This window comes from Arctopsyche grandis, chromosome 4, assembly GCF_051622035.1.
Source record: "Arctopsyche grandis isolate Sample6627 chromosome 4, ASM5162203v2, whole genome shotgun sequence".
NCBI lineage: Eukaryota > Metazoa > Arthropoda > Insecta > Trichoptera > Hydropsychidae > Arctopsyche > Arctopsyche grandis.
Genome location: NC_135358.1, coordinates 15,054,121 through 15,066,061, shown reverse-complemented (window position 1 = coordinate 15,066,061; position 11,941 = coordinate 15,054,121). Strand labels below are relative to the sequence as shown.

The 11,941-nt window shown below is 33.0% G+C and overlaps 1 protein-coding gene across 1 annotated transcript; it reads right to left on the bottom strand.

Moving 5' to 3' along the window:
- Positions 1-258: 258 nt before the first annotated feature.
- Positions 259-11,652, bottom strand: LOC143910766 (uncharacterized). The gene is made up of 6 exons (XM_077429362.1): positions 11,542-11,652; positions 1,946-2,053; positions 1,637-1,857; positions 1,164-1,542; positions 478-780; positions 259-370 (listed from the first exon to the last, which is right to left on the bottom strand). Exons 2-6 carry the CDS (start codon positions 2,044-2,046, stop codon positions 259-261), a joined length of 1,116 nt encoding a protein of 371 aa, XP_077285488.1. The 5' UTR covers positions 2,047-2,053; positions 11,542-11,652.
- Positions 11,653-11,941: the final 289 nt, after the last annotated feature.

Genomic DNA, 11,941 nt, shown 5'->3' with positions numbered 1-11,941 from the left:
ACCATAACGTCGCTTTTCATTCGTTTACGTTAAGATTAACGGTAGCGATGAGGACAAGTATAATATAAAATCCAACATGCCAATGTTGTAATTTTATCTGTTTTACGGTTTTGAAAATATCTACAATTTCTAAATAGTAATAAATCATTTTTAAGAATTGTAATAAATTAAATAACAATAATATGTATAATTAATCAATTTTTATATCTCGACTTTTATTTCTTCTTCTTATTAAAAAAATACATATTATATTAAAATTCAAAATACTTGGCTACGAGCGTATTTAGCTAATCGATTATAATATTTATTTCGGATATTGAATGCATCTGTCTCTGAAAGGGTGATACAGTTTCCGTTTATTGATTCTTCGCTGAAATGCAAAATAATTTAATATAATAATTACAGAAACTTATTTATAATATTAACTGAACACAATTTGTTGTTCAATAACATGCATACGTTTCTATTTTAACTTACACGTTTGAATCCGAAACAGTTTTTTGGACAATGCATGTCGGTAATCTGCCATCGCAAAAATTCTTTATAATATACGTAACGCTTTTTCGTTTCATCAAATTCAATATATCTTCTAAACACGAACAAATCCATGGATTTCCGAAAATTTGTATTCTTTGCAATTTTGGTAGCTTCGATATAAAAATATCGGTATCCAAAGAATATAATGAGTTTCCATCTATTTTTAAAACCGACAATTTTGATTGTGGGTTGATGAACATATCTGATTGCAATGTTTGTAAATTATTCTCAGACAACGACAACCTAAAAAGTAAAAATTGATTGTGTATTTCCTCGCTCAAAAAATAAAAAATAAAAATAAAAACGTAAGATAATTTATAAATGGAAGCTCCTCTGTTTTGAGAAGAACCTAATTTATTAAGATGATTCTATCATTAATTAAACTGATTGATGAATGAGTGTTCAGAATATACAAAGAACTGACAGTTTAAAGCATATTCAAGTATATAAAAAACTTGTTTTTGTTTTATTTATTTATTTTTAATCGCACATTTTGAATACCAACCTCTGCAATTTCACATATCATTCAATCAATTTTTTATTAAAAAAAATGTACACTAATAATAATGGCGATTATATACACAGTATAATAAATTATTAGAATTGAAATTCATTTAAATACTTACTTGTTAAGACTGGGAACTTTTTCAAAGAATGCAGGTGGTATAAAAGATATGTTATTTTTACTTAGATCCAAATTAGTCAAATAGGTCAAGCCTTTTACCAATAATGCTGGTAATTCTTGAATCATATTATTGGATAAATCGATATGAAAAACGACAGGAACATTTTTCAACAAACCGATTGGCAATGTTTCTAGTTGATTATCGGATAGGTCGAGAATTTGAAGTTTGGCCAGTCCTTCCAAGCAATCTTCCGACAATTTAACTATCTTATTTTGCGTTAAATTTAACCTTTTCAATTCCTTTAGATGTATGAAGTATGGCTGATTTAGGCTTTCAATTTCATTAAATGATAAGTTCAATCTTTTTAAATTATCGAAACCTAAAAATAAACAAAAGATAAATTTTATTTTATTGAGATAATTTTGAAAATGTATTTTTTTAATTTAAAATTCAATATTTATTAAACGCCAAACCTTCAAATGAATCTTCGTGTAAAAATTTCAAATTCGATTCCATGATAGTTAATTCTTTTATAGATTTGAAATGATTTAATACTCCTGAAGTAATTTCTGGTATGTTTGAAGACGTAACAATCAAGGATTGAATTAGTTTACTGGAATCTTCGATTGTCGAAGCGCTTATATCCGTTATATCTGCATTATTACATTCCAGTGTTGACAGTTGATTTGGTGAACTTAAATAATATATGTATGTATATATTTTTGTTAATATTCACTTATTTGTTGGCAAAAATAAGCGAATATTTACATAGAATGTCTCACTTTTCAATGAAGCAACGCTTATCTCCAACTTGTCGTTCTTCGCGTGAATGCGCTTCACTTCTCCCCAATAAACAAACCATTATGATTACGATTACTTTCATTGTGTCTCTAAAAAAAAATGTAAAAATGACGATTACTTCATTTTTCCTCATAGTCATGCTACAAATTAATAAGAAATTTCATAATGAAATTCTCAAGTAATTCAATTTAACAGTGAAAAGACCGTATAAAGTGCTAGATATCTATACCACCCTATTTTAAATCGAATCTTTTTTTCCACACAGATTGCCCTCATGGGCGCATAATTGTTTTCAATTTGCGGCCTTATTGCCGTAAAATGGAAAGACCCGATTGTTTTTCTGTTCGATACAATTTTTAACGACAATAGAAAACAACGTCACAGGTATTGAAAGAGTTAACGACCCGCCACCTCGTCGGAACGAAAAATCAAAGGAAACTATTATACGCTATTTAAATATATGTTAAGAAAGGATACGGGAATACGACGAGATCCTTGTTAGTAAAGGATCTAGGCTGAATAAAAACAAAAATAAAAAATTGGGAAGGGATGGGTGATTATAACATTTTTTCATTGACTAACATAACATTCTCTCTTCTGTGGTATTTTGAGGGTGGTTTAAATCGATGCAAAGATCAAAGCGAATGAAAAGCCATGTTATGGCATGCGTCAACATTAACACGTGTGTTCAGATATTTTGATACCGTGCGGGAGGGGTTGTAGCTTATGGAAAAAATATTCAAACATGCAAAATTATTCATTACAAAGCTAAAAGTGCAATCAAGAATTTTCGTAAGATAGGGGTATGTTTGTTGTAATTTGATTGACGAGACAAGTGCACGTGGGAGCACTCGGTGTCGGTCGTCATCATCATCATCATCATCCGTGACAGGGGTGATCAAGTCGGGTTCATACGAGTCGCACGTCCCTCCCAATGATTTATTGCGGCTCTCCGACGCATGTAATTGAATTTGGAGAGTTTTTGTGGGCGTCTTTCACACCGTTTGCTTCGTATTAGCCTCATTGTGGGCCATAAAGGAACGGATTATTGGATTTATTAGTCATCAGAATGATAGGAGACGTACACTCCGTCCGAACGGATATTCGCCGCTCGTATAAATCGCATGGGCACCTTGGTAAACTGGTTTTGACATGTCGTCCGAACGCACTATACCAATCACACAGTTGATTGGGTGGCTGTGGGACGGGATTGTTGGCGTGTTGGCTCTACACTTCATTGTTGATCCCTGCTCTACCAAATAAGTTTCTTTTCACGTTTCCACGCGGACACAAAAGAAGGCTGTTGTCGGATGGATGTCAATATTATTACACGCCGCGTCGCATCGGTGATGTAACGCGCCGTGGAAAATAAATATTATTACGTGGCCAAACATCGACTCGACGTGGAAAAAACGATTAATAAAAGCAATATTCACGGTCTGAAACTTTCGTACGTTTATTTGTCGCGTGAAAAATCATACTTCGAAACAGCACGATGTGGGAAATTCGAAGCTATATTGTGCAGTTTTATTTTACTTTTATGCATTTGCACACTAGAGAAATCTTAAATAGTTTAAATTCCTGATAGTTAAGATGAAAAAAAGAAATTATAATGAAATTCGTTCCGATATATTTTATCTGGTACTAGAGTTTACAGCATTATGAAAAAAAAGTTTTTAAATAAGTTATGTTTATCTATTTTACAAAATCGTGTCACAATGTGTATTTTTTTCTGAGACTGAGCTGTTCTTTTATTATTTTTTTTCTATTAAAATATGTATATTTATACGTATGTATGTATGTATGTAGATATCACGAGATAAGCGTGTCATCACAGTTGATAAGAAAAATTGAATACATTATTGAATTGAATTGTTATTGGTTACAGTTGTAAAAAATTTAATTGCGTCTTTTATGTATTAAATGTTTAATCGTAGGTCTTTATTTATTTATTAATCCTGGTTCATATTTTTATGTGTATTTTATAAGCTCAATCTATTTAAATAAATAACCTGAAATTCACGTACTTTAAATTAACTATAAATTCCATAACTTTATTTATAGAAGTTTATTAAACTTTATTTTCATAATGTTTATTTACAAATTTGTTTTATTTTTATATAGCTATTAGCCAGCAGCATAGCTCGGACGTTAAGCTTCTGCTTACCGTCAAGAAGGTGCCGGGTTCAATCCCTGAATGAAAATGAATTTTTCGGAGTATGCTGTTGGTCAGACCTGGACTTGTGATCCAGGTTGATCGTTTCCTATCAGAGTTTGCCAATTTTCTCTGATTTCATTGTTGAAACGGTTCCCGGAAAAAAAAATTGGCTAAAAATCCTTCCTACCTACTATGTCACCATTATTTGAAATTTGATTGATGTACAATAAAAATTTATGTACAATTCATAGATGTCTCGTTAATTTGCGAGTTTTTTCAGTGTCTCGCAATTCAACGACTTATAATAAAAATGCTGCATTTGTATTTGTAATTGGCCAGGAAGGCGCATTGGGATTTACCTGTAAGGCCTTCCTGGTATATATGTAAAATAAAAATAATAAAAATAATATAAATTATGAAAAAAAATCTCAAATGTTTTGTATCGACTACCGGATATCGACTATATAATTTTACATCAATTATTTTAAGAAATTCACTGGGAAAGTGGACCGTAGATATGAGAAATTGGACAGTAGACATGAGAAATTTCCAAAATTTTGGGCGCAAGTTTTAAGTAGATCAAATACAATTTATTATGTATAAAATACAAATCCCCAAAAATTTTATAGATTGTGGAATACGATGATATTTGCGATATATTGTCATGATTTTTTTCCACTTAATGTGCTTACATATTATAACACTATGTACATACATATGTGAATATACACACATAGGTGCATACCTACTTATATGAGTATGCATGCATACATGCATTCGTACGAGTATTTTACGTATAATAAATGCGATTGTAAATAACGAGGATGGGTCCGCAACATAAAGGCGCGGCCGGACGTTGATGCGTGCAATAAATTAAGTGCGGCCAATTTCAGCGACAAATTCAACTGTCGCACCGTGGCATAAAACACAATGGCCTCAACAATGTCGCTAACCCGTTGCGAGCCACGGTGCACTTCAGATTTATGACCTGTACGCATACATTTTAACAGTATGCATCTACCAGTGTACCTATACATATATACACACCTACCCAACATGTAACGAGAGGCTTTATATTACATATATGTACTTCCTTTGTGCTCCTCAACAAGATACCCATTAGTGAACACGTGTGTGTGTGGGTATGAAGGGGTCATTATGTTCTTGAGATGCGTTTACGCGGTTACGCGTGTTCGCGACTCGGCCAAAGCTTGTCAATGCTATGCATACTTAGTAATATAATTTACGATTCGCATCTCCATACATACATAAATATATAGGTATACATACATATACTGTAAGAATGTGTATTGTACTATCGTATCGTTTGTGCGAATTTGATAAAGTGGAATAAAATTTTATGTGCGATATTGTGTTATTATTGTACAATGCATATTCGTGTGTGATGATACATATGTAGATATACCTATCTATTGTGTGCAATTGAAGGTTTACAAAATTAATATAGATACTTGAAATACATAACAATGGTTTCTATAAAGTAATTATGAATTCAGGGCTGTTTGGAAATTAAATTAAATACATTTATACATGTACATACATATTTTTCAGATGCAGATAGATTTAACATAGGAAAAGGGGTCAGCCAAGAGACACCATCTCTTACAAGCTATTCAATGCGGTACATGACGGCGTTTTCAGGAATCTAGAATGGGATAAGTAGGTAGGTCTCAACATCAACGGTCGCCTCTTGAGTCACCTTCGGTTCACTGACGAAATACAAATATCATACATACATGTATGCAGTGGCGGACGGTGGGTGTTAATACCGGGTGTGCTGTGTATGCCGTAGGGCGTAGGGTATAAAATTAGCAATTAAAAAAAAATACTCGTTTTGCATTACAAAAATGTTTAATTTATTAGTTATTTATACATAAGTTCAATGCGACGTTTCTGAGACATAAACTTTTCAATCACGTATGCATAGAATGTGTCTTTCTGTTTTAATTCCACCAATAACTTTTTTTCTATTGAAATTAAGCTAAGGCCACATAATCTATCTTGACCTTGCGTACCTCTATAGCAAGTTTTTATTCTTTTCAGCGCCGAAAAAGAACGTTCTGCTGAAGCTGTACTGCTTGGTATCGTTAATATTAATTCTCCCAGCTTAAACACCTCTTTAAAACCAGATTCGAGGTTATTTTTTGTCATGAATTGTATTAATTCATGAACAGGTTTCTCTGAAAATTCAGAGCTGGAATATAGCACGATGAGTTCGTTTTTCAATCGAATATAATCAAACAGTGATCCATAAAAATCTTTTAATTTATTAATTAAAACATTTGGAAAATTTTCTTTATATTCGTCATATTTATCATTACAAAGAAGGTGGAAATATTCTAATTTGGAAAGTGAAGAATATCTACATTCGACTTGTGCGATTATGCTATCAACTATTTTGAAATATAATTGACGAAATGAAGTTTTATCTTCTACTTCTGAATAATTTTTTAATCTTTGTGGCCTACGATCATGATCATCATTTTTTTCATTTAAATAATTATTCCATAACATTTCAAAATTATTATCCCTTTCGTATTTCAGTTGCTGCAAAACATGATTAATTTTTTTACAACAATATAAAACGTCCGAAGATTTAGATTGAAGAATGTTATACAAAACATCAGTTATTCCAAACAGTTTTGAAAAAATTTGAAGAAGTTTAATTGTTTGAAAAACCTCTAAAAAGCCTAAAAACCCTCGTGCTTTTATAACAGTATCTGTGTCCCATAATTCACAATTTTCTATAACATGTCGAAAAAAATCTGTAAATTGACTTCTGTATTGTTGTACTGTGCTACTTAAACGAGATGTAAAATTCCACCTTGTGGGTGCTACAGAGGGAAGTCTTTTTGTCACAAATTCCTGTAAAGCGAATACTCTTTTGGAAGATTTTGAAAAGTATGTAGACAATCCATTTAAAGTTTGAAAAAATGATTTACTTTCTTTAATATCAGAAAGACCTTGCTGCAATACTAAATTCAATACATGAGCATAACAGTGTGTAAAAAGAGCAAAAGGATAAGCATTGAGGACTTTGGATTGCAAACCATTTACGTGTCCACTCATTACACTTGCTCCATCATAAGTCTGTCCAACCAATTTGTCTTGAATTTTAAATTCTTCAACTATGTTCACCACGTGACGGAATAGACCATTAGATGTTTTATCAGCACTAACGTCTGTAAAACTAATAAACCGTTCATGTACATTGCCTTTACATACAAAACGTAAAACTGTTGAGAGCTGTGATTTTGTCATTATATCTGAAGTTTCATCGAGAATAATAGCAACAAAACTTGCTGACTCTACTTCATTTTTTATATGAACTTTAATAACATGAGCGATTGCTTCGATTATGTCATTTTGTATACTTGGAGAAGTACCACGAAAGGTAGTAGCAGTATTTAAATGAGTATCTAAAACAGAATCATATTCTCGAAGAGCATTTAGATATTCAATGTAATTGCCTTTGTTTACGGAATTACATGACTCGTCGTGACCTCGCAGGGACAGTTCTTGTTTTCCTAGATAGATTATTGCGTTAATAATTCGTTTTAAAACATCTCTATTTTTATTTACTTGTTCATTATGTCGACTTATTTCGGCTTTACGTTGACTGTCAATTAATACGTCGATTCGTTGTTTGCCAAACATTTGTATGGAAAGAAATGATTGAACGTGTGCCTGCGATCCTTCGTGTTTCTTCAGTGCTGCTGTCAAATGGTTGAGATCAGCAAATCCTTCTTTGTTCCACACATTAATATCTTTGGAGAACAATAAACATGGCCAGCAGAAAAGTTTGGATCGAATTTCACAGCCTGTAATCCATTCGAATTTTTTATAATTTGAAACGCAAAAATGTCTAGTGTAAACTTTTGTTTTTTCTTTATGCAAACTGGATAAATTTGGAAGAGACGGACACGGTTTCCCATCTTTAATTATTTTTAATTTTATCTCAAAACTTCTATTTGAAAACGGAATAGTTAAAATGTCTTGAACACTGTTAGCCATTATTAGTTATTAGAGGTATGACTGAGATACGAATGACCATAAAAATACGAATGTGCGAAAAAGTACGAGACCACGTGTCGCATCGCATTGGTCAATTGCCGACTGTTGCGCGGTGCTCTGAAGTCGTAGCACACCGTACGTCTTAATATCGCGAACAAACCTATACAAGCGAATATCCGCCTGCACACTCCAACCAAACCCACCAATTTGCTGCACGGCATAGGTATTCTCTCGTCGCGGCGCACAAACTACATCTAACATCACACAACACGCTGCAGACTGCACACCACACCATACACCATACATTTAGCGCACGCGGTAAATACACCATACACATCAATGCCTGTTTATACAACAACACATTATTTTGTATTAAAATACTACTTTATGTGGTCTTTGGTTTTCACGGGTGTGCGCCGCACACCTAGCACACACCCAATATACGCCACTGCATGTATGTATGTGTATATATGTATCATACATATTACTAATAGCTAACTTACATACTCAACAGACTAACATAGCTGATCAGTGAAAATGGGAAAGTAGGACTAAAAATTAACGTAGATAAGACTAAATTAACGTATAATAAATATTACATGCCCGATACTATTACATTAGTCAATTGGAGAGTAGAAGTAGTTATAAATGATTTATATCTAGGCCAAATCATTGACATGTCTGGTAATAATATGCAATTAGGATGGAGTGCGTTTGGGAGAATGAATGCTGTATTAAAATCTAATATTCCACTGTGCCTTAAGAAAACGATCTTCAATCAATGTACATATGTATCTTACCAGTGATGACGTATGGGTACGATTGAACGCCAGAATGTTGCATAACGTGCAGTGCACTCAAAGAAGTATTGAACGATGTATGCTTGGCATTACTAGGAGAGATAGAAAATGGAATACGTGGGTTCAAAGTATGACAAAGGTGGTTGATGTAATCGTGAGGGTGAAGGGATTGAAATGGCAATGGGTGAGTCACGTAGCTAAGAGAACGGGCGATAGATGGAAGAAAGAAGTGCTCGAATGATACCGAGAGAATGTAAAAACGTGTAAGGAAGGCCGCAGGAGAGATGGATAGATGTGTGGGATATATGGGATGAGATGGATGCAAACATGTTGGAGAGACCTTCATCCAGCAGTGGATGGCAAAGGACTGTTAATGATAATATAAACTCTGTGATTTTTACAAGTTTCTTCAATATTTTACTTCGCAAATGATTCAGTCGAAATTCCTACATTCTTCCGATAGTTTTGAAACTTTGCCATTTTTAAGGACAATTGTTTAAGTTTAATTTAGGTATTATAGCGATCAAATATGTACCAACATTACTATTCGTATTTAAAAATTATTTTGTATTTTTCTGTAAGATTTTCACTGTCAATTTTTATTTTATTTATACACGTTGTAACGATAGATGAAGTTTTGTGATCATGCGAAAATTTGAACTCGGAATTTTGACTGATTCGAGCTTGAATCGATCACTGATCACGTTTTCATTATATAAAAAACGTGTGTGGCTTAGTATGTGTCTGTGTATTTATTTAGAAATCGTACCTCCCCTTATAGGTGTCCTTTTTTATTTTGATCGCAATCAATTAAGTTAATGAAAGAACCAGTTCATACATAATGATTTTCCAAAATCTGGAAAATTTTAATTGATGGTAGAAATTGAATCGTATAGGATAAATAAATTACATCTATAAAAGCGTATTCAATTACAATTAAATAGAATATATAAAATTTGTGTGTATGGATTTTTTTTCTCGAAGATTTATATATGATTATCCGTTTTATTCACTGAATATTATTTTCAAAGATTTTTTTTTAATTTGATAAACGTCTCCTGTGCCGTTATTCGAGGATCCCAAAGTTTGATAGGCAGCGGTCGATGTACATTGTACGTACGCACTTGGCCGCCATTTTCGATACAAACTCAACAAGATTGATGAGTTTGGAGTTACCCTATGACACGACATAATCGGACGCGAGTAACTTACAACTCGTTTGTGTGCGCGGCCCCCTTTGTTCCTGATGCGGGGGCCCCCGGTGGGGGGCGGAGGCCTACCGTCGCCGATCGTGCCAACCACCTTTCTTTCTCCGCGGCTTTCTTTCGTCGGCTCGCACACTATCGATTGCCATACCACACTATTTCCAGTTCGTCGTCGTCGTTGTTGCTGTTATTTATCTATCTATACCTATTCTGTGTGTCTATATATATGGGTGTGTGTGTGTGTGTGTGTGTGTTTGCCCGCTCTACTGTTTGTCGACAACTTGACATGATGGCAAATTCAATTTGCTAAGTAGGCCTGGCCTACCTTCACGTGTACATTCTCTCACGTCAACTTTACTTCAGATGGTAGTTTTCATATTCGGCTTATACCTATTTATGTACATACATACATATGTATTTCCATACATATGTACTTCCAAAACCAGTTTTGTTATCACATTTTTTTTATAATCACGCAAATCTTCATTAATGAGTTTAATGAGCATTTGAAATAGTCGTAAAAGTAAATTTGTATGTGAATTTATCTATGTACAATGTGTAATTAGGTGATTCAAATAAATTCCTCAACTTTGTATTCTAGTATTTTCTAAATTTGTTGTCTTCTACATACATTGCAGTATATCTTTTTTGACCAAAAAATTCGATTATTGGTTCATATTCATCTTTTCATATGATAATTATTTGACTGAAGGATTAAAAATAATTAAATCAGAATTATTAATCTTTTACGATAGTGGATATATGTACATATATATAAATAAGTACATAAGCAATGTGAATTTATATGTAATAAAACTTTATGGGGACATTATATACTTATTTATATTTGCTCAGCAAAAAAATCGCTTCATCCAATTCCGACTGTAATTCAATCGGAGACAAAAAAATACAATAAAATGAGTAATCTTCCATAAATGGTGAATGTCAAATGTGTGTGATTATATCGAATCAAATTGAAAGGCACCTTGAGTCCCTTTCAATGCAAATAGTCGATAATGTACAAGAGAAAGAGAGATCAATTCTAAATGACAGGTTTGTCATTCTCTTTGTACTTTTGCCTCTTGGTAATAACTTTATTGATAACCATCAATCATCCCGAACACTAAATGTGAACTATCAATTTTTACCGACACAATGACATGACCTCGATTATTTCATCAAAAAAAAAAATCATCGTCAAGACAATAAAATGCTTCATTTAACATTACGTTGGCTTACAAATGCGATGTTGATTCGACGCAAATAATAATGCCGATCACATAGGTCGTCGAAAAATTCAATTAAATATCGTCAATCGATGATGATTCCATTAACAATAAAATCATGAAATTTCAAATGGTAATATTTGAGAAACTAACCTTCGTCGCCCAGAGGTGTGTCCGATTAAATTGCACTTAAAAATCTGACGTCTGATATTTTTGTGACATACTTGACCGTATTAATACTTACCTACACATACATTGTATTTGTATGTATACGTATAGTAAATTATATATCGCAAATCGTATAATTTGCAAAAATTAACCCCTCCGTGGCACGTTCAAAATTAATTGTAATTCAATTTAAATTATTTGTTAAAACTATGTATGCTAAATTCAATCTACACCGCTTAATACAATAAATCCAAAATAGCCAGAGAAATGTCATATTAATGGAAGTGGCTTTAGGCGTTATATTGTTGTCAAGTGACGATTGTCCGCAGACAATCCTAAATAATTTTAGCATCAGTCGTATTTGATGCTTGGTGCTCGTAATATG

Coding starts and splice junctions, on each gene's coding strand:
- LOC143910766 (XM_077429362.1), bottom strand. CDS start 2,046: ATGAAAGTAATCGTAATCATAATGGTTTGTTTATTGGGGAGAAGTGAA. Junction 1,858..1,945: donor AAGCGTTGCTTCATTGAAAA/GTGAGACATTCT, acceptor ATATTATTTAAG/TTCACCAAATCAACTGTCAA. Junction 371..477: donor ACTGTTTCGGATTCAAACGT/GTAAGTTAAAAT, acceptor TTTGCATTTCAG/CGAAGAATCAATAAACGGAA.